This window comes from Danio rerio, chromosome 1 (assembly GCF_049306965.1).
Source record: "Danio rerio strain Tuebingen ecotype United States chromosome 1, GRCz12tu, whole genome shotgun sequence".
In the NCBI taxonomy this organism is placed as follows: Eukaryota; Metazoa; Chordata; class Actinopteri; order Cypriniformes; family Danionidae; genus Danio; species Danio rerio.
The window spans coordinates 40,072,218-40,097,500 of record NC_133176.1 but is presented as its reverse complement, the minus strand read 5'-3'; the positions used below and the strand labels follow the sequence as shown (position 1 = coordinate 40,097,500).

The 25,283-nt window shown below is 32.8% G+C and overlaps 1 protein-coding gene across 1 annotated transcript in view; it reads left to right on the top strand.

Moving 5' to 3' along the window:
* Nucleotides 1-25,283, top strand: part of nr3c2 (nuclear receptor subfamily 3, group C, member 2) — a 157,288-nt gene that overhangs the window by 107,999 nt on the left and 24,006 nt on the right. Inside the window, 2 exon segments of the mRNA NM_001100403.1 lie at nucleotides 13,950-14,066; nucleotides 19,471-19,785. Of these exon segments, the coding sequence (NP_001093873.1) occupies nucleotides 13,950-14,066; nucleotides 19,471-19,785 (432 nt within the window).

The window sequence follows — 25,283 nt, the reverse complement described above, 5'->3', positions numbered from 1 at the left end:
CGCGTCGTTGCGACGTGTAGTTACATTTTTTGAGAGATGCACGTCAGTGACGGCGATGTCCACGGCGAAGGGCTATGCGTCAGCGCCGTAGCATACGCCGGCGTTTGACGCAGAAGTATAAATCAGCCTTAAGGGACATTTTTTTCTGCTTGCTTTATTTTAAACACAACTAATTTTCTCTTAAATGAGCACAAACTAAAGTAATTAGTTACTAAAGTAGTTGAATGGTTCATTATAGATCTGTGCATTCTTAAATTAACACCTCTGTTATCAAACAAAACGCAATGAGAGATTCATCAGCTGCTCTTCACTAAATAACTATCGTAACTTTAATCAGTGTGCAAATACAATTAAAAGTGAAATAGATGTTTGCTGAAATAGATGTTTGCTGAACTTTATTTTTCTTCTCTCTTATTGTTTCTTTTTTCTTCTACTCCTCCCCTTCCTTTTCTGTTTTTATTTTTTATTCTATTTTATTTATTTATTTTTATTATAAGTATTTTATTAATTTTTGTTTATTATCATTAGTTTATTTTCTCTTTTCCTCTATCTCCCCTTCAAACTCACTACTTACTACTATTATTATTTGTTATTATTATTATTATTTATTATTATTATTACTTGTCCTCTCCCTGATTTTCCCATCCTCCCCTCTCCTCGACACCTTTGTCATAAATGGTATTACTTTTATTTTTTGAAATCATTATTATTATTATTATTACTGTTCTGACTTGTCCTGTTATCTTTCCATTATCATTATTACAAGTATTTATACCATTATCATTATTAAGGTTGCAGTTGTTGTAGTAGTAGTAGTAGTAGTAGTTGTAGTTGAAGTAGTAGACAGTGTAATAGTATCGATTGTTATTGAGTAATTGTTACGGAGATTTTTGAAGTAGTAGTTCATGTAAGTAGTAGCAGAAGTAGTAATGGTGTGGTAGTTACAGTAGTAGTAGTAGTCGTTGTTGGTGTAGTAATATCAGTAGTAGATGTTGTTGATGTAGATGTAGTAGAAGTGATTGTAGTAGTAGTAGTAGTAGTGGTAATAGTAGTAGTAGTAGTAGTAGTAGTAGTAGTAGTAGTAGACGTTGTATTAGTTGTAGCAAACGCTATAGTAGTATCAGTAGTGGTAGTCGTTGTAGTAGTATCAGTATTAGTAGACATTGTAGTAGTAGTAGTCGTGGTTGTGGCTGTAGTAGAAGCAGTAGTAGTTGTAATATAAGTAACTTTTTGTAGTAGTAGTTTGTGTAGCACTTGTGATTTATTATTATTGTTGTCAGTTATTACTGTTGTCCTTTCTTTCTTTTTACTCTAATTTTTACTATCATACATTAATAAGCATTGTTGTTACTCCCTACCTCTGACTGGTTTCTTTCTATATGTTTTATCTATATCTGTGACACTTGCTTCATTTATTGACTGTTATTGTTCCTTATGTATGTACTCTGACCTGTCCACCAAGTTACCTTTACATGCATACACACACTCACACACACACACTCACGCACATACCAGTACATGACTATATTGTTGTTGTTTTTGTTTTGTTTTTGTTTCGTTGCTTTGTATTTGTTATTTGTTGACGTTTTCTTGTATTTGTATGATTTTTGCATATTCTAATAAAAAAAAAAAAAAAAAAAAAAAAAAAAAAAAAAAAAAAAAGTGAAATAGATTTTGTACCTTCATTTAATTTCTGTAAAGGCTATTGATTTTAATAGGCTAAACCATTTATTTTAATGTCAATATTTTCTAATGTTTGCTATGTATTTTATCATTTGAAGCTATTTGTTGTCCCATATTTTTTACATCCCAACGTTGACAAATTGCTAATCAATAAATAGCTATAGTGCTATCTGTTAGTTATAACGCCAGCTAATGTTATGGAAGGGCATAGATGTTATGGAAAATTGTAATAGTAATATAACTAATAGTAATTTAATTGCATTGGCATATTTATCTGCCGTTTTCCCAGCTTGAAGTAGTCGATCAAAAAGCTATTTAGTTTCTTATGACTATATGTACACTAGCAGTGGAATTCACTGCGATATGACGGGGCGCCACCTGAAATCTTGCCTAGAGTGCCAAATTGGTTAGGGCCGGGCCTGGTGGTGCTACAGTAGTTTAGAGCGTTTAAGAAAACTCCATATTTTTTATGTAATGACCAGACATGGCTTAATAGGTTTTTCCCTCCTTACTCTTAACTGGTAGTAAATTACGACATTTAAAGGGATAGTACACCCAAACATTGACTTAATATTAACTCACCCTCAAGTGGTTCCAATTTCAAACCTATATAAGGTTATTTATTCTGTTGAACACAAAAGAAGATATTTGAAGAATGGTGGAAACCTGTAACAGTTGACTTCTATGGCATTTGTTCAACTAAAGAAATAATAAAGAAACTTATAATGTTTTTAAACCATTGAAGGGTGAGTGAGTTTTAATTTGTTGGTGGACTACCCCTTTGACATATCAGCTTAAAGGCCTAAAATCGTTGTTATTTACTTTATTTTATTCTGCTTATTGGCGCACATGTAAACAGCAACTGCTATACCGTCAAGCTATTTTAATTTCTTGGCAGAGCTACAAGAGCTCAGTGAAGTATGCGAGATGTTTGAAGCAGTTTGTCTGTGTACACTTTTTCCATCATCAACACATTTCCCCATCAGTTGTCCATTTTTACGTCCCAAACCGCAGTCTGCAAAGCTCGATTGTGGTTTTCCATATGGGTTGTGCTGAGATTATTTTTCAGACAGCTCAGCAGATGCTTATTATTCAAAAGCCATCAGTGTCTTGGCATGTCATCATGTTTAATGACACTCAATGTCAGTCCTGCGCAGCTCATCATTTACAGGCCTAAATTGAACTTGCTACACCATAATGAAAAAACTGTACCTAGTTTTAGAAGAGTTGGTCAAACTTTTCTGGGTTTTATAAATCGTCATATGGAACTCGCACTGGTAAACTAGAGGTATAACTGAAACTTGTAACCAAGAAACGTGTCAGTATTATGAATTTATTTATAAGTTTTCTACCATCCATCCATCTATTTATCTATCTATCTATCTATCTATCTATCTATCTATCTATCTATCTATCTATCTATCTATCTATCTATCTATCTATCTATCTATCTATCTATCTATCTATCTATCTATCTATCTATCTATCTATACACACAGTTGAAGGTTAAATTATTAGTCCTTCTGTTAAATTTTAATTATTTTCCAAATATTTCCCAAGTGTTGTTTAATGGAGAGGTTTTTAAAATCATATTTAGCACATGTAATAACACATAATAGTTAAAAAATTGTCTTTCCATGATGACAGTTCAGCTTAAAGTGTAACGTAAATTTTTAACTTAATGAATTTGGTTAACTAGGCAAGTCAATGGATAACAGGGATGTGTTTTGTAATCAATTGAGTAAAAGAAATCTTAAGGGGGAATAATATTATTGACCGTAAACATAATATTAAAACATTGAAAAACTGCCATTATTCCAGCAAACGTAAAACAAAAATAAGACTTTCTCTATGGAGTCAATCTAGGGCCATACTGTATGTACTTCCAAAATAAAGAAAAGTTTTGCAAATAAAAAATAAAGTTTTTATGATTACCAGCGATCGAGCAGCTGTAAACACGCCGGTCGCAACAGATTACAAATTCGCCATTACATGGACTACAAGTTCCAGTCATGCACCGCTCACACGCACCTGTTTAGTGTGTGTGTCTGTGTGTGTGTGTGTGTGTGTGTGTGTGTGTGTGTGTGTGTGTGTGTGTGTGTGTGTGTGTGTATCAAAACATAATTTTGCCTTTGCAGGTCTTTTTTTTTTTTCCAATTTGCAATTTGCAATGTTTGGAGATTTGCATTCATTTTATTTATTTACTGTTTTTTTTTTTTTTTTTTTTTTTTTTTGCTCAATACTCTATTTTTTTGTTTGCCAAACTTTCTTTTATTTTGCAAGTATATTTGGCCCTAGATTGACTCCATATTTATCCAAGAAAAGAAATAGATAAATAGAAATAATGTGAACATTTTCTTGGTCTCTTAAACACACTAGGGAAATACTTGAAACAGAATTAAAATTTCACAGGAGGGCTAATAAATGACATTATAAAGTTATTTATTTAGTTTGTTTCAAAGCCTATTAATTAATGTCATTATATTTAATGTTTATGTCATGCTTCATATTTTTCTTACCATCTGTCACTTTAAACCAAATTGAATGTGTTCATAATAAATAAAAAGTCCTTCAAAGAAATGGAATGGTACTTGTACATGGTACAGTAGAACTGCTTTGTCATTGTTAATAAACAAAAAAAGTTTTTTTTTTTGGTGTTTTTTTTTTTTTTATATAAAAATAAGTAACAGTTTATATAAATGTAGTCACATATAAAGTCCTAATTCCAGGAAATAGTAATTTATTTATTTATTTATTTGTTAGTTAGTTAGTTAGTTAGTAAATTAGTTAGTTAGTTAGTTAGTTAGTTAGTTAGTTAGTTAGTTAGTTAGTTAGTTAGTTAGTTAGTTAAGGTTACTTAAACCCTTTGAGGAAACTGATTGAGTACTGTAAAACCCAGTAAGTTAACTCAACTCAAACAGTTTTAGGAAACCAATTGCTACAAACCATTTGAGTAATAAAAAAAAAAACGAATCTCTGAAAAACTTACTCTGTTTAAGCCGAAGTAAAAAAGGTATTTAATAAACTCATTACCTTTAAAACTGAGTTCAAAACTTTTCAAATGAGTAAAATTAACTCTCAGTAAATTTTGAGTTAACGATACTCACTTCGTTTGTTGACAGTTGTTGGTTTTATAGTGTAGACGTAATACACATAACTGGGTACTGATATAAATCTCAGTATTCATTCAATCTTTAATTGGTCAGGGAATCTAAGCAGTGTTAAAGAACCAAACAATATAACAATGTAATCCAACTAAACAGGTCGAACAAGTCCCTTTTTCCTCACCTCAAATAACCCTTAGCGTTTGCCCACGGCTTTTGCTGCCTTGCCTTCAGTATATCTGCCATCTCTTCCGCCTTCAGGGTGATACCTTTGTTCTTTGACATCAATGCAAAATGAGACACCCTTTGTGTTTAAGCAAATGGGATGACGGCTATCACTTTGTGGCATCTATGTTTCCAACATCAATATATTTTGGGACAAGGGACGTGACTGTCTATTATTTATACGATTGTGGTTATGAAAGGTTTGTTATTTCTGGTCACTTAATGCTCCTTTCTGTATTGGTTTATCACTGTAACCACACTGTAGTTCTAAATTCTCTGGCTTTAATAATCTGCATGTTGCCCTCAAGGCAGCTCTAAGGCAAAAGTACAGCAAAGCTTTAGAGGAAAAAGAAAAGTGAGATTCATTTTCACGTACAGTAACATGTTTTTCCACACTGGAAATTACAGCATTGCTCGATGAAGCAGTAGCTTTTCAACCTTGGACCAGATACAGTTTCTGACAGGAAAGCAGAGGACGGCAAAGTGCAGGAAGTGCATGTGTGGAAATAACAAATGGTGAGAGGAAACTGGAAAGAAAAGTATTTTCATAAATGATTACAGCTGCGTTTTGGTTTGTAATTTTAACTCTCGTGTGTCTGTTCACACAATAATCCCTCTGAGTCTGGCCGTGTTGGACGAACAGAAAATGAGAGTTATGAGATATTTATAGTTGAAGGCAAAATTATTAGCCCCTGTGTGAGATTTGTAACTTTTAAAATAGTTTGTGGTATAAAGGAGACAAGAGTTTTTTTTCCAACACATTTTAAAGAAATGTTTTGATAACTCTTTTTCTAATAACTCGTTTCTTTTGTCTTTGCCATGATGGAAGTCCAGAATATTTTAGTTATTTTACAAGATTCTATTTACCTAAAAGCAGGGGTGTCCACACTCGGTCCTGGAGGGCCAGTGTGTCCTGGAGAGTTTAGCTCCAAACCTAATCAAACACACCTGAACCAGCTAATAAAGCTCTTTCTAGATATACTAGAAACTTCCCAGTAGGTGTGTTGAAGCAAGTTGAAGCTAAACTCTGCAGGACACTGGCCCTCCAGGACCGAGTCTGGATACCCCTGCCTTAAAGTGTATTTTAAAGGCAAATAATATTGACCATACAATTATTATTATAATTGTTATTATTAATTTATTTTTTTTATTAAAATTTGATTTTAATTCATCCAACAATAAGACTTTCTGCAGAAGAAAAACAATAAAACACTCTGAAAAACGTCCTTGCACTGTTAAACATCACTAGCGAAATATTAGAAAATGAATAACAATTTTATTCATTCATAAATGCATACCAAGCCAATGTGAAATCAAAGTCCTACTGCAGAATCTCCTGTTTAAACCAGGAATCACACAGCTCCATGACCAGGTATAACATGCTGTGTTATGACAGGTTATTAGCTGGTCATGTTACATTGTAAAATAACTTATGCAAATGACTATTCATTCATTCATTCATTTTCCTTTGGCTTAGTCCTTTTATTAATCAGGGGTCGCCACAGCAAAATGAACCGCCAAATTATCCTGCATTTGTTTTACACAGCGGATGCCCTTCCATCTGCAGAATGATTGAAAGAAAGATTGAATATCGTGTCATTGGCTAAAGAGGCATTCAAACCTGTTTAGTTGTTGAAGGTCTTGGAGCAGTTCTGTAACTTATACAAATGACATTTTAAATGTATATCAGGAAAACTGTATCTGTATTAAAGGTTTAGGTCATGAATTTCGACTACTTTAGGGTTAATTTTAGATTGCACTATGTATGTTTCTGTATTTTAAAGGTGCATTGTGAAAATTACTATTTAAAGTAAAAGCACATAAAGGAAAAAAATACATATACAGCTAGATAAATGGTGCTGTAAATGTAAATACAGTATTTTTTTCATGTAACTTATTTACAGGATGTTACTGGCAAACTGTAGATTCTACAGGAAATTGTAACATTGTATATTTGACCAAACATGCCTTTTTTGTTCAGAATTTAATATGGATCACAAATTATTTTGCATGACTATTATTTGCATTACTGTGCATGTTTATTCTATTTTAAGCATATTCAAAGCTACAGTAACTAATACAAAGCACGATATGATTAGTTTAGAAAGGAACATTCAAATGAGGGGAGGGAAAATATTTAGAGAAAAGGTTAATAAATTGCTAATAATTTGCTCCTATTATTACAGTATTTGGAATCAGATTATGTAATCCAGACTACATGCAAATTTTTATTAATCAGTCTTGGTTACTGGTATGTATAAAGGAGTGAATCGTTAACAAAATGGTCATGAACAAATACATAAATATAAAATGAATGAATGAACGAACGATTTGCTTTGTCATTATTTGTGAAATACATTAATGTAGGAAGCAATTCTTAAGATAAGGTACAGTTCACCCAAAACTGAACATTTGATAATCATTTACTCATTCTTTACTTGTTTCAAACCTGTTTGTCTTTCTTTCGTCTATTTAACACAAAAGAAAATATTTTTAAAAATGTTAGAAACTCTAAAGTGTTTGATCATCTAATATGGAGGTCAATAATAACCAATTTCAGCTTCTTTAAAATATATTATTTAGTGTTCAACAGAAAAAAAAAAAAAAAAAAAAACTCAAACAGATTTGGAAGGTGAGTAAATAGTGAATGTGGGTGAGTAAAAAATTCTTAAATTTTCATTTTCGGGTGAACTATCCCTTTAAGCATTAGATTCTGAAGTAGTAACACTGAAATACAGTAGTATTCAATTTATTCAAAACAATTTAATAATCTACATTATTTACAATTTCAAAAATGTTTGAGAAACAGCTTTCTGCAACAGCGGTAAGATGTGAGAGATGGATGCTGATTAATACGCTTTTGGCCTGTGTTATTCTGTGCTGTTTATGTTACATGTCGTGGCTGATGTGAAAAGGGGAGCAGCTTATTCCTCTCAGTCTAAAACTGTAGGCTAGATAAATGACACTGTATTACCATGAAAACAAATCTAAAGCTTTGCGAATGGAGAATCGCTCTTAAGGAGAAGCTCACGTGTCCAATCCTAAGCCAGAAATGACAAAGTAGTTGGGAAAAGAGAGGAAAACCTGTAAATACTGTACTTCTTGTGTCTCACAGGGATATTTCTTTTTAAGCGTCTGCTTCATTTCTAAACTGACAGGCTACACTTTTTCAGAGCATCGCACTATCATGAATGACGTCACCTTCTAAAAGTAGATGCAAGCTTCTGCAGGAACCCCCATGTTGGCGCATGCACATGCTAAGGCTGATATGATGTGACAGAAATAGTTTGAATATTCCAAATTCAGCCTTAGTATTAAGGCATAAGGAGGGGTTGGGGGAACAAATTTGTATGAGGAAATGATGTTGTAGGGTCTGCAACTTGCAGGCTGAAAGGCACTAAAATGTCCAGAATGTGAATCTTAAAAACATGGTTTTATTGTAGCCTAAATAACACCTTAACATGGATAATTGTTTGTAATACGGGGCTGTGGAATTCTTGATTTTGATTGGTTGATGAACATTTTTTTTTTTTTTGGCTTTTTTTATTTCATTAGGAAGTGAAAAAAATGAAGGGGAAAAAATAAAAAAGAGGTTATCATATGGGTTACAAAATCAAGGCATAATACATTTGAAGCACATAATCACAAATTGTTTACAATGACATACTCTGTGCATTTTTATCAGTACTTATTGCACTTTTTTGAATCAAATCTAAGGCTAAAAGTCAGTCTTTCCATACAGTATATTTCCTTTACAATTCCTATCTATTGAGCCCTTGTTGGAGAATCAGCCTGGAACCAAGTTATGGCTTTTCTGCTACTTACCAAAAGGATTTGAAATATTTGTCAATAGTTGGAATAGTTTCTGGTGTTTTCCCAAGGTATAATGTAAACAATGAGTAGTCTAATTCTCCCTCAGTTATCTTTTTTATGTCAGTCGCTACTTCATACCATAAGGTCTGTATTTTTGGGCAAGCCCAAAAAACGTGAAAATGGTTAGCCATTGAGGTTCCACATTGTCTCCAACAAGAGCCCAGACTTTCAATACCTGTATGCAATGCAGACAGCTTAGGAGTTATGAGTTTATGAACACTCTCAGTTATTTTCTAAAGTAGATTCAGGCAGGTTTTCAGCGCATCACAATTCCATATCACTGCGCCAAATGATTTTAGTTATTTCCCATTACTTTACAGCTCACAAAAGGCAAATAATATAATAATAATAATAATACACAATAATAATAGGAAAATGAATATAATTTTTTAAAAACATATATAAAGGCTTTCTCTACTGTACATTCTCTCCTATAACTGCATTATTCTACTGTCAGTGGCTCAAGTCTTTGTGATTACGCATTGAATGATAACTGTTTTCAAAGGTTTACTGTGGTTTGGAAATATCAAGGTTTGCAAAAGTTTTCAGTTATACCGTTCGTACGGTATATGTAAGATTTTTAAAAGTGTTTTTACAACTATTTTATTTAGTTTTTAAGGCAACTGTATCTCTGGCTGAAAAGGACCCTTCACATCAAAAGCTACTGTTCCAAAATATTTTAAATGTCTCCTAAACTAAAATATATTGTGTTCAATGGGGGAAAAGTCTGAATCTCCTATCGGCCTATACCTATCTGTGATAGCCACACTCTACACTGCAAGCAGATTCAAAGACACTTTCTCACACACATATAAACACACACACATAATTACAGTATATTAAAACTGTATTAAGAACTGTATTAATAACTGTCAGCTATCAATGGCTTACAGTTAAAGTCAGAATTATTAGCCTCCCTTTGATTTTTTTTCTCTTTTAAACATTTCTCAAATGATGTTTAACAGAGGAAGGAAATTTTTACAGTATGTTTGATAATATTGATAAGCCTTATTTGTTTTATTTCGGCTAGAATAAAAGCAGTTTTTAAATTTTAAAAAAACATTTAAAGTCAAAATTATTAGCCTTTATGCTATTTTTTTTGATAGTCTACAGAACAAACCATCACTATATTATATTATATTATATTATTATATTATATTATATTATATTATATTATATTATATTATATTATATTATATTATATTATATTATATTATATTATATTATACATTTTGCTTACAACCAAATGTAAAGGGCAATTACATCATGCTACTGTATGTTAAACGATCCGTGATGTATTTTGAGTTTGGAGCTGACAGTTCACATACTGGGAACAACTGAGATATGGGATACTTGTATTACATCTTGAAAAAAAAAGCAAAGGGGTGAAAAAAGTAACCCCTTTAAATATTTCACCAAAGCCTATTGGAAAACAAATATTGAATCTTCAAATTGAAAGTTCATTAAACAATACACATTTACTCACCGTAAATTGTGCCAAGCCTGTGTGAGTTTGAATTGATTAAACTAAATTTATGAAAAATAGAATTATTCAAACAGTTCACACACTGAACTTTCCTGACACAGAATAATTACCAAAAAAAAAAAAACAACTTATGTTAAGTACATACTTGGTAAATGTTAATTTTGGGGGTGAGCAGTGGTGGATAGAGTACTGAAAAATCATACTCAAGTAAAAGTACCATAACTTGCCCAAGAATGTAGTGCAAGTAGAGTGAAAGCATCTGTTGTACAGAACACATTACTCAAGGAATGAGTAGAAAGTATCCCTTTTAAAAGTACGCAGGATTAGTGAGTATAATGCTGTCAAATGCTGATGTGTTCACATGCAGTTTGTGGATTTGTGTGTAAACGTAACATTCTGTAGTGCATTTAGTAATTGTTTAAGGTCATTTCGGTCATCATACAGTAAACATCCGTCATCTTCTCATCAGTGACATGCATCTAAGCAGCCTCTCGGTCTGCATCATCGCGTGTAAAGATTTTGAACATCTTCTTGGACACTTTTAATGCTTCCAAACAGTTTGCTGCATTTAAAAATCAGTAGTCAAGAGTTCAGAATGATGCTGTTTACATTCTATGTGCAATGTTATTGGACACGATATCACAGGACTGATTTTTCTATTCCCCGTATACAAGAAAAAATTGTGACTGCAGGTTGAAAGAAAATAAAACTACAGATTTAGCTCTAAAATATACTAAAAGAAAAGTAAAAGTACACATTTTTAAAATTATTTTTACTTAGTAAATTACAATTCTTGAGAAAAAAAACTACTCAAATACAGTAATTTGAGTATTTGTAATATTTTACTTTACACTACTGCATATTAGGTTAAATAGCAGTCTAGTCATTGCACAACGATCAAAATAAATATATATTTCTAATAACCTTAAAAAATGTTTAAAAATGAGGAAAAACTGCTTTTATTCTTATTAACAAGAAAAAAAAATAGACAATACTTTGAAAATGTCCTTGCTCTGTTAATCAGCACCTGTACAAGAGGGGTGTACAAGAAAATGTACAAGAGGGTTAATAATTTTCCCTTCAACTGCACTGTAAAAAACATATGATCAACTAGTCCCAACATCATATGTTTTTAGGTCATTGTTTTAACTAAATTTTATAAGTTACGCAAGCTGTTTTAAGTCAAGTTCAACAGAATATAAGTGCAATGGACTCAAAATATTCATTTGAATTAGCTTAAAAATTTAAGGCAACCTGGATTTTTTTACAGTTATACAGTATATTTATCAACAATGTGCCAAAACACTACAACACATAACGTTCCTCATCTATCCATATACACATAGAAACATCTCTTTGTTACTTTAATCCATAAACACCTTTACTCTCACACACATAGTCTATTATGTACTTCTGCGGGGTCAATTATTAACCAGATTTGTACAGAAAGGGTCCAAACAGATTTCAGGTCTGATTTGGGTCTGTGTTTGGGTGTGTGGAAGCGGAGGAGGGCTTCGTTTGTGTTTCCTGTGTCGCAGTTTACTGTTTTTTAGAGCAAGAAAAATGGGCTTATGTAAGGGGGTCATGTGATTTAGCCAGAAATAGTGGCGAGGCTACAGCTGCTGTTGCTCCGTTTGCAGATCCTGGGCTTTTTTGGCAGCTTCGAGACAGACTCGCTGCGCATTTTCCCCTCCACCGAAAGCACTCGATGAGCCACACGTCCAATAAGGGTGAAAGAAAAAGCGGTCCTTGTGTAGGTAGTGCGTCCAATGGTGTACAGTTTAGCGGAGAAGTCCTTCCTATGATGCTTGAGTGGAGGAGGGGGTGGATTGTGGGTAAGATGTGCCTGGTTTTGGCCCTGTGGCGCTGGGCTCTGGCCCGTGGAGAGCGTGGGTGTGTGGCGATTCGCTGGAGCGGAATGGCGCTCTGAAACGGGAGCGAGTTTCGCGAGCTGTGGCCTTGGCCGGGGAAGGCAGCGCATGAGGGATTCTCAGGCTGTTACGTCCCGCGCAAAGACAGCAGCCAACCCATGACACACTCACAGGCTCTATTTGGGATGGCTCATTTGTCCTCTGTGATAATAACGCAGGGCCGGAAAAGTGGAAGACAGCTGTCTGTTTTGCATTGTGTACTCACAAAGGGATGACAGTGCAACTAGGACCAGAACGCAGAGCAATATCCTTGCAAAGGTCAAGTTTTGCATCTTGCACAAAATAGACTGATCTGACTTGTTGGATTATGTAATATACAGTGGAAGTTTTAATGATACTGTGAAATTTGTTTTCTTAAGTGCTATTTATTCATATTCAGTGCAGTGGTGGCTATTTTTAGAAATGTTATTATATTTAGCTTAATCAGAAAATAATGTCCTAATTCATCAAATTAAAAATCATGACATCAAATTATTTTGATTCGCAGCCCTGATACAGTTAAAGGCAAAATTATTAAACAACAGTTCCTTTTATTTTTTATTTTTTTGGAGAATTGTCTTATTTTTTCCAGTTTGGCTGGAAAAAAAGCAGTTTTTAAGTTTTCAAAAACATTTTTAGGGTCAATATCATTTTGTTTTTGTTTATTTATATTATCATATTATAAAATTAAAAAGCTAAATTTGCAACAGTAAACAATTGTAATAAATGAATCCAAAAAGTACATACATACATACATACATACATACATACATACATACATACATACGTACGTACGTACGTACGTACGTACATACATACATAAATACATACAAACAGTTGAAGTCAGAATTATTAGCCCCCTGTTTATTTTTTTTATAATAAATAATACTGACTTCAACTGTACATACATACATACATATGTAAAACTAACAATTTATTCCTTTTTAATTACTATTTATAATAATAATAATAATAATAATAATAATAATTTATCGTTATTATAATAATAATAATAATAATAAAACATTTAATAATAATGATACTAATAATAAAACATATAATAAAATAAAATAATAATAATAATGATAATAATAATAATAATAATAATAATAATAATAATAATAATAATAATTTATCGTTATAATAATAATAATAATAATAATAATAATAATAATAATAATAATAAAACATTTAATAATAATGATACTAATAATAAAACATATAATATAATAAAATAATAATAATAATGATAATAATAATAATAACAATAATAATAATAATAATAGCAGTGGCGCGGTAGGTAGTGCTGTCGCCTCACAGCAAGAAGGTTGCAGGGTCGCTGGTTCGAACCTCAGCTCAGTTGGTGTTTCTGTGTAGAGTTTGCATGTTTACCCTGTGTCACCCAATAATAATAATAAAACTTTTAATAATAATAGTAGTAATAATAATAATTATTATCATCATTATTATTATTATTATTAATAATATTATTATTATTATTATTATTATTATTATTATTATTATTATTATTGTTCATGAAAATAATACATTTAATTGTAATAATAATAATAATAACAATAATAATAATAATAATAATAATTATAATAATAATAATAATAATAATAATAATAATAATAATAATTTGTTTTTACACTTTCTCTTTTGCAGGTCAGCACAACTACCTTTGTGCTGGGAGGAATGACTGCATCATTGACAAGATTCGGCGGAAAAACTGTCCGGCCTGCAGAGTACGCAAGTGTCTACAAGCTGGGATGAATCTTGGGGGTAAGTGAATCTCATTACTATGAGACGAAAATCTGTTGTGAAATGATATGAAATGATAATACTCGCACAGCTGAGATCATTCATCCTAAAATTACCCCAAAAAATATCCATGAGACAAAGTTTTTTTGTGTGTGGGGGTGGGGGGGTATTTTAAAACTTAAAATACGAAGAAGTGGCATTTAAAGCTTAAGTTTTACAATGTGCCACAGCATTTTTTCTTCTTTTTTAATCAAAGGTAACAATGAAAAAAGAACATACTGAAAATGCACCACGTTCAACTCGGTTTCAATTCAATTTTAACACAAAATGATCAGTACTTTATAAGCTGGAATAAAAGCACCAATGTGGCTGGTTTGAAAGAAAAATCAGCCACATAATGAAAAAAATCTATAAAGGGATAGTTCACGCGTAAATGAAAGGACAAGTAAAATCATACATTTATTATGTTGCAAGTCAGTTTAACCCTGTTAATCTTTTTAAATAGTTTGAAATACAGATATTTTCTCTCTTATTTTATTTAGGACCATGAAATTTGTAGTAAAATACTTTATATATTAAAAAGATGTTTTTAGATTGGGGCTAGCCAATGGCTGAATTAATTGGTTGCCATATTAAAGATAATATAAAAGACATCAATCATCAAAAAATAAAAATTCTGTCATCATTTACGTTTTTTTGACTTGCTCCAAAACTGTTAGAGTTTCTTTATTTTGTTGAAAACTAAAGAAGGTATTTTAAGGAAAGCTGGAAATCTGTAAATATTGGCTTCCATATTTGTTTTTCCTACTATTGAAGTCAATGGTTACTGGTTTTCAGCTTTCTTTAATATTTATTATTTAGTGTTGAACTGAATAAAGAAACTCATAAAGGTTTGAAAGCCACTTGAGGGAGAGTAAATTGTGAGAAATTTTCATAAATTTTAAAACTATCCTTAAAGAATGTTCCCATATTAAGAAATAATCATAAAAACAGTGTTATTTGAGAAATCAGTATAGCCTCAGATAACACTATGTGCATCACTTCAACCATGTAAACTCCTGAAAACAACACATTAGGCAGAGATTGACTCGCATGTCCAAATTTAGAAAGAGATGAAAACATGCACACTAATAGCAGGAGAAACAAACACAGCGGAGTTTCATCATGCTCATCTGTAATGTGGTTGGAAACACATGATTTGATTTATTGTCCAGCTCTGATTAAAGTCACATCTCCACCTGTGGTAAAGCAGGCTCAGTCTTTTCTTTATGTTCCCTTAAAGGGATAAGTGACACAAAAATGAAAATTCTGGTCATTAACTCACTCTTGACTTGTTCTGAACTGGTTTGAGTTTGTGTGTGTGTGTGTGTGTGTGTTCAATATAAGAAATTATAGTTTACAGAATGTTAAAAACTGGTAGCCATTGGCCTCTATAAGAGGAATTAGGGCTGTACGATATTGGAAAGTTTAAACATTAACTATATATATATATATATATATATATATATATATATATATATTATTTTATTTTGCGATATATATTGCAATATTTCACCAGATAACTTATCTTTATTTGGAAAGAATTTATGACAATAGATCAAATAGGATGATTTTGCAGAAGGAATGCATCTCCATAAAATCTAATAAACAATCTTTAAAATGTTTGGAGCCTGTGCTATTTGCAGTGCATTTCTGTATTTCTATATTTGCAGTGCACATGTGTTATGAGTATTATAATGCATAACAACATATAAATACTATCAATAAAAAAAATACAATAGGGTGTATCTAATAATAAAGTGTTTTAGCGTTTCCCAAGTCTAAAAGTATTCAAGTACAGTAACTGAATGATAAAAATAATTTAAGAAAATTAATCTTAGTTAAGATCACAAATGGTACAATTTCTTATACCTGAATGCTTTTAAAATCATAAAACAATTCCAGGCATCAAAAATACATGCAAATGATAAATTATAATACAAACTCAACATTGCATATATCCTGTAATTTGACTGTTGCGAATGATTAAATTGCGATATCTATGCTAAAACAATTGTGCAGCCCTAAAAGAAATAATAAATGCATTCAACAATTTTCATAATATCTGCAGTTTTGTTTGGAACAAGTCAAAGGTGAGTAGATGATGACAGAATTTTCATTTTTTGGTTAAAATTTTGGTTTAAAGTCTTAATTTTCAATCAAAATGGTTAAGTTAAAATGGGGAATGTGGAATACATGAACAAATTGTATTGTATTGAAATTATATGTGGTAAAGTTTCTTAAATCATCAGTTATCACTGACTAATACTATAAACAACTTTAGGTTTTACTAGACAAGATTTACAGCAGTAATGTTTAATCTTTCAGATAGTGATTTTGTTTTCTTCAATGTCCCAACTAAAATCATCTTGGGAGTAATAATAACATATTCTTCATAGATTCCATTTTAATTAAGTTTCAAAGTAGAATGAAATCTGTGGTGCTTTTGTAAATCAGAGTTTCTTAAGAGAAGTATATTATTCTGTCCATTTTTATATTTGGATAGTCAACAAATAACATGGGAGTGACCTTTATTTAAACCCAGGATTTTCAGCCAGGGGTTTATGAAGGTACTGTATGACGTAAGCTGGGGAAAATACATTTACAGCTATGGAAATATGAAGAGACCACTGGAAAATTCTCAAATTTATCTTGTTTTATTTTCTTGCTTTGTTGCATTTTTATTTTTAATGAGACATTGTTTTATAAGATATCCATATATTATTTACTTTTTGTAGTGTAAAAATAATGTAACTAAAGAAAACGTAAATTTTTGTTATTTTATATGAATATATATATATATATGATTTTTTTTCTTCCATTTTAAAGAAATCTTATCAGTTAACTGGAGAACAAATCATCAATTATGTTTTATTCAAACAAATAAATATAAATTGTAGATCCAAAGAAATTGAGAATTTTCAAATATCTCTTGGTTTTTTTCACCAAGTAAAAAAAAATATAAAAAATAAATAAATGCTTTTAATTGAAGATTAATACATTTTGTTTTTGTCGAAGTTACTACTTTCAATGTGGGTCCCTTGATTCAAATTCTCAGTTCTACAGCATTTTTATTAGTGCTGGGCAAAGATTAATTGCATCCAAAATAAAAGTTTGTTTAGATATTTTATACAACGTATATGTGATCCACACACATTCATAGAAACAAAACTATACAAAACAATTTTGATCCATAGATCAATTTCAATTTTATACATAATTTGTATCATATACAAGAAGATTTTATATATTATATTACATATTTTATATATACATACAGTTGAAGTCAGAATTATTAGCCCCCTTTTTTTTTTCTTTTTTAAATATTTCTCAAATGATTTTTAAAGGGCATCTAGGTTACCCCTTTTTTCAGATTTATTAAAAGTCTTTTGCGTCCCCAGATTCTGTCTGTAAAGTTTCAGCTCAAAACACCCATTAGAGTATTTATTATAGCTGTCTGAAGTGTTGGTATAGCTGCTAAAACCTGGTTGCTGTTTTTTGTGCTGGGCCTTTAAAGCTAGTCCTCCCTGCCCACTGTTCCCACGTGCCTGTCAGCAGCATGCCTCAATTGCCGCCCTCAGCTGCCTCAGGAAGCAGATCTCACGTAACATTTGAGAGAAATACTACAGTAAGAACTTTACCAATGAGAATTTGATGCATTTTTTGTTTTGATTATATGTTTTGATTTGAGTTGCAACAATGAGTCACACACAAAAGCCGCAATAGCCGTTTCCACTATCGCGCCTAAAGTGAGCGAGCCAGGGCGAGCCAAGGCCAGTGGCATTTCCACTGTCACTTCCGGGGCCTAATCGGGCCAAAGCAGGGCTTTTTTGGGGCCAGCGGCCGGCCTTTTTCTGCCTGCCGAATACCTTGGGCCAAGGAGTGCCAAATGGGGCTTCGGGGTGGAGTGAAAGGAGAGGCGGGCAGTTTTCTGATCGCACATGAGTACATGCGCCAAACAAATAAATAAATAATGGAAAGAAAACATCTAGCCTTATAGTCTGGGGTCTTTTTGCGTATGATCACCCTTATGTTTCCTTTTTAAATGTAAGGCTGCTGCATAAAATAATAAAGTAATTTTAATTTATAGTGACGTTTTTTGCTGCGTCCTCCTTTATGTTTCAATAACACATAATAATCTTTACACCATATTAAAAACACAGCAGACAGTAAAGGTTTTCGAGAGTTTTTGTCAAGTTTAAAACTGTTTTACTCTTTTACTGTTTACTAATATTATTTAGGTTTAGAAATGTGTTGAAAAATATCTTCTCTTCGTTAAACACAAATTGAGGAAAAAATAAACAGGGTGTGCTAATCATTTAGGGAAGCTAATAATTTCAACTTCAACTGTGTATGTTTTAATAAATGCATTTCTTGACGGCTTAGTCCCTTTATTAATCCAGGGTCACCACAGCAGAATGAACCGCCAACTTATCCAGCAAGTTTTTACGCAGCGGATGCCCTTCCAGCCGCACCCCATCTCTGGGAAACATCCACACACCATTCACACACACACACACACTCATACACTACGGACAATTTAGCCTATACCCAATTCACCTGTACCGCATGTGTTTGAACTGTGGGGGAAACCGGAGCACCCGGAAGAAACCCACCCGAAGGCAGAGAGAACATGCAAACTCCACACAGAAACGCCAACTGAGCCGAGGTTTGATCCAGCGACCCAGCGACCTTCTTGCTGTGAGGCGACAGCACTACCTACTGCGCCACTGCCTCACCTTGTATTTATATATACATAATAAACATAAACTGTACACACATGTGTATTATGTCAAAACAAACTTTTATTTTAGATGCGATTAATCAGGATTCATTTTTGTTCAGCTCTAATTTTAATGCTTAAGGGAATGTGTATATTTTACATTCTGATGATAGACACTTAATTATAGTATATTAGATAGAACTCATTTAAATAAATGTACATATTTTGTTGAGAGTCAAAATCTATGCATCACTCATTGTGACTAGAACATATGTTACCTTCAATCTCACTTACTGACGTGATATGAAATCTGTTCGCGCAGGAATCTTGCAATTAATATCAAATAGGAACACACACGCACACACACAGCCAATTAACAGCATCCTCCTGAACTACATAAGAGGTCACATCTATACAGCAGGGATTTAAACTGTGATCCCTGCTATAAGACCCATCTCTACTTCAATAATTACTTCTATCAGCTTCAGCTCATTTCAGATATGAAACACTATAAGAACACTGCTTCCAGTCTACACTGGAGGTCTTTTCATTAATATCATGTTCATTCCAAATTATTTATCTCTCTTAAAAATCATTTTAAGGCTGTCTGTGAAATGAATCAGGAACGACTTCAATAATGTACATTTGCTTTTTTTTACTCAGCACGGAAGTCGAAGAAGTTGGGGAAAATAAAGAGCATTAGTGAAGATTCTTCCCTGCAGAGCTCAAAGGATGGCCCGTTTTTGACATCCGAAAAGGAGTTGAGTTCCTCCACCGCTCTCGTACCACACACCCCGACGGTCGCCCCATATCTGACGCCGTCCGTCTGCAGCGTTCTGGAGCTCATAGAGCCAGAAGTGGTGTTCGCTGGCTATGATAACACACAACCTGACACAACAGACCACCTGCTTACCAGCCTCAACCAGCTCGCCGGAAAACAGATGATCCGAGTGGTCAAGTGGGCCAAAGTACTTCCAGGTATACTCAAACTTTCTTATGAAAACTACTTTTATTTGTAGTTCAATGTGGGTACTATATGGCTCATTTTCAAAATAGTGGTACAGTTAACAAAGTAGATGGTTAACAAACTATGAACAACTGATCTGAAGTTCTGTCGTTACAAACATAATTTGTTGATTTCCCAAATTAGTCACTTCAACGAACATACCCTGTAAAGTGTAAGTTAATATATTAGTTAAGTGTTAGTTATAAGCTTATGTGTGTTATTGGGATGTTATTTTAAAGTTGCAACTATTCCTCATTTACTAACAGTTTATTAAATGAGGAATAATTGCAACTTTAGAATAATGTCCCTATAACATATATAAACTATTAACTGGTACTTAACAAGCCTTTAGTAAGTAAATTACTAACAGCTTGTTCATGATCTATTACTAATTTATTAGGTATAGTTAAAAATCATTAACATTTATCATTTATAACTTGTTAACTAACAGCTTGTAAGTTATCTATTGGCTATTTATAAGGCACAGTTATAAATAATTAAACTTTTAACTTTCATTTAACAAAACATTTATACCTCATTAACTAACAGTTTAGTAGTGGACTATTAACCAGTTATAACAGATAGTTACAAATAATAACCAAACTATACACTTTTATTTAACAAGACTTTCATAACTCATTAACTAACAGTTTATTAATGGACTATTAACTAGTTATAACAGATAGTTATAAATAATAACCAAACTATTATTTATTTAACAAGACATTCATAACTCATTAACTAACAGTTTATTAATGGACTATTAACTAGTTATAACAGATAGTTATAAATAATAACCAAACTATTGTTTATTTAACAAGACATTCATAACTCATTAACTAACAGTTTATTAATGGACTATTAACTAGTTATAACAGATAGTTATAAATAATAACCAAACTATTGTTTATTTAACAAGACATTCATAACTCATTAACTAACAGTTTATTAATGGACTATTAACTAGTTATAACAGATAGTTATAAATAATAACCAAACTATTGTTTATTTAACAAGACATTCATAACTCATTAACTAACAGTTTATTAATGGACGATTAACTAGTTATAACAGATAGTTATAAATAATAACCAAACTATTATTTATTTAACAAGACATTCATAACTCATTAACTAACAGTTTATTAATGGACTATTAACTAGTTATAACAGATAGTTATAAATAATAACCAAACTATTGTTTATTTAACAAGACATTCATAACTCATTAACTAACAGTTTATTAATGGACTATTAACTAGTTATAACAGATAGTTATAAATAATAACCAAACTATTATTTATTTAACAAGACATTCATAACTCATTAACTAACAGTTTATTAATGGACGATTAACTAGTTATAACAGATAGTTATAAATAATAACCAAACTATTATTTATTTAACGAGACATTCATAACTCATTAACTAACAGTTTATTAATGGACTATTAACTAGTTATAACAGATAGTTACAATTAATAACCAAACTATTACTTTTATTTAACAAGACATTTATAACTCATTAACTAACAGTTTATTAATGAACTATTAACTAGTTTTAACGGATGCTAAAGTGTTACACAAAAGTACAAGTTAAGGTACATCAAAGTAAAGTATCGGTTTAGGTACATTTGTACTGTAATGTACCTTAACTTGTACTTTTTATGTACCTTAAAGAGCCCCTATTATGCATTAAAAGGTCATAATTTGGTTATGGGGTTTCCAACAACAGTCTAATATGCATGCAAGGTCAATAACTTTCATTGTCTTATAATGCACATTTATTTTCACTTAATTATCCCAACGATTCCTGTATGATTCGTTTAGGGCAGGGGTCACCAATCTCGGTTCAGGAGGGCCGGTGTCCCTGCAGGATTTAACTCCAACTTGACTCAACACACCTGCCTGGGTGTTTCAACTATATCTAATAAGACCTTGATTAACTTGTTCAGGTGTGTTTGATTAGGGTTGGAGCTGAAATCTCCAGGACACCGGCCCTCCAGGAACAAGTTTGGTGACCACTGGTTTAGGGATTAATTTGTTCTCAAACCTCTCCTTAGCGTGAAGCTAATCTGTGCTGATTGGACCAATGATACAGTCTGTTGTGATTGGTCGACTGTTCAGTGCGAGATGGAGAGAAGTGCCCATCACGGCTATGAAACAGCTGCCAAAGAGTATGTTAGAGCCCAATGCAGGAATGCAGTTAAACAGCAGCATATTACTCTACTCTTAAACTTAACCGCAAATAATAACAACGACACACATTCAGTGTTAATTCACACAGTGCAAAAGTTGAACTATTTTAAAATTGACCATGCCGAGTGTGTATGAACAGCTGATGTTGGCCACAGCAACAAGAAACGGCAGAGGATTGTGAATTCAGAAACGCATTTAAATCGGTAAAGGAAGGAACACGCGACGCGTTTTCAACGTGGTTTTAGGCACAATATGTGAATAGCCCCATGAAGATTTAACCTGATAAATGCAGTACAAGCACTGATCTATAATAAATATGAGATTACGATAATTAATTATATACATTGTTGCATTTTATGTTGAATATTCTTAAAGTGTTCTTGCATGTTCTTACATCCAAAAAAGTACTTGGGTTTTAAAAGGTAAACTAAATGGGTTAATGTTAGATTCAAGAAGCATGTACCGTTTAGCCTGTAGTAATATCATTTTAATTAACAATTAAGAATGGTTTTGAAGAAAAAAAAATCTGGTTTGGCCATTTCAAATTAAGTTTTGAAGGTACTTGCCATGAGACGGTCATTTGCTGTATTGCAATTATTTGATACCAGGGTGTCTGCTTGCTTGCTATATCCGGATATATAAATAGCTGGCTGAAAACACACCAGGGCAAACTGCCTCACCGACTTTCAAAGACTTTCCAGGCAGCTCTTTTGAGCTCCTGGAGCATCACACGCTCAGCCGATCTACAAGTGATGACTTGCAGATGTGCATTATCACTTATCTGCTTATGTTTGCTTTGTTACTGTGATTTGGAACCATTTAAGGAGTCCAAAACGGTTATATTGAACATTCAGATGAGCATTTGATGGGATTCATTTCAGCACTTTGTTTTGTAATATTTCACCAGCACATGTGGGCCTGTTTAAAAATGGATAACATGGGTAAAATGAAAAAAGGATGCTCAACGATTGTCTGGAAAGTAACTGTACGGAAGAAATAATAAGGTGACAGTGTGACAAATTATAGTAAGTAGTGAGTTTGCGTATTGCAGACAAGCCCAAAATAGTCTCTGCTTCACTGATAAGTTTATACTGTAATGTGTCCTCGTGCGACTTCTATTATAGCGTGTGGGTGACTTTACAGCTCTCGATGTGAGTTTTGGCAGGAATCCAGTCTGCCGTATTGCTAACTCTCTTTGACAACAGGACAATGAGTGGAAACCTTCAGTGATTCATGTAAACCTGATTCTGCCCACTACGCTGACTTTTTTTCTTCAATTGTGAACAAATTTCAGCAGTTCTAGGAATCAAGCTTACATTGTTAGTGGCAACAGCCTCATACAATACAGAAATGAAAGAAGTAGATCCGACCTTACTTGCCCTTTCCAAACTATACGTTGTTATCCACGTGAATTACAGTTGAAGTATCTTCAAAACTTTTCAATGAATGCTAGGGAGATTTACCATTTTTATGCCACAGTTTGTGGGCAAAAGACAGATATTTCAGTATTTACATTTTATCCATAAAATCGGCAATATTATAATCAAGTAATTATAAAATAAAAACAAAAAAGAATAATAGAGAAAAAAACCAATAGAGCAGTGGCCAATTTTTACATTCATTCATTCATTTTTTTTCGCCTTGGCCCTTTATTTATCAGGGGTTGATAAATAATTTATTCCACAGTGGAATGAACCACCAACTATTCGAGGATATGTTTTACACAGCAGATGCCTTTCCAACTATAACCCAGTACTGGGAAGCACGCATACCCTCTCACATTCACACACGCACTTATACACTATGACCAATTTAGTTAATTCAATTCACCTACACTGCATGTGTCTTTGGACTAGGGAAAACCGGATTCGGATGAAACCTACGCCAAAACAGGGAGAACATGCACACCCCACACAGAAATGCCAACTGACCTAGCTGGAACTCTAACCAGCGACCTTCTTGCTGTGAGGCAACAGACTCAGATTCAAACTCAACTTTATTATCCTGTTTAGGGAAAATAAATTTGCAGCAAGGTGCCGTAACACAGGCGAAGTTCCATGTACTCATTAATAAAATATTACCCCACAACATACAGTACATCACATTGTAGGTGCATCTCCCTTCCCCTGGACTTATTTATTGACTTAATGACCACCTTTATACTGTAGAAGAATTTCTAACTCAATTTGTCCTGCAAATAGAAACTCTAAAACGACATCCTAATGGCAACAGCTGAAACACAGAGTACAACGGGTGATCCGGGGTGCATAGGATACCCTGAGCTCTCTTTAACACACCAGTATGGTAAATTACCATTGGACCAGTTTGGTTAAAGCCAATGATCTTGCCTGCCACCTTCACCAGGCTACTCAACCTGTTCTTGTTTGACAACCTCAGATTACCATACCAAGCTACAATGCAGAAAGATAAAACATATTCAATAAATTGTTTATAAAACAATGTCATCATAGCGGTACAAACCTGAAACGATCTTAGTGCTAACGACTGTGCCACCCTGGCCAATTATTTATTTATTGAATTTTTCCTGACTCACATATCAATGTTCTTAATATTTGTGTACAGCCATGACTATAGAATACACAACACAAGTCACTTGTATAGTTTTGAATGGGTAAAACGCAAAGGTAAATATGGATGCTCTAGCAAAGGAAGCTTCGCCTTCAGCTAAGTGAGCCAATCATTGATTTTTATAGACTGATGATATTCTGAGGGGAGGGCTCAGTCCAGACTTGTGTTCTTTATAACTATCTCTGCAGTTTCTTTGTTATGAATCCTCTGGGGTTGGCAAATGCACTGGAATCTCAGCGAATTCTTGTCTCACAGACATGAGAAATGTATACACCTTAAGCTTAAAATCTCAATTTTTAAACAAACCAGCTACACTGAAAAACAAATGTTCTCTAGTTTTGTAATCTGTATGAACACATGGTAGTCTGTGCTATCAGACATGACAACATCCAGTGTTGGGGAAAGTTACGCTAAAGTGATGCTTTACAAGATTAAGTTACTTCCCAAAATAGTAACAACGGTGGTACATTACTTTTGAGTTACTTTAATTTTTCTTACCTGTTTTTTTTTTTCAGATTTTTTAAATATAGGAGCTCTGCAATGAACAGCGTATAAGCACTATATAACTTTCATTTACTGTTAAAGAAATAGGATAATGTTATCTTGTCAGAACTTCCTGACCCCAGAGCTATACTGTACAGGAGGCATAAATACAGATTAATGAACGATTAAAGCTATGTGTTT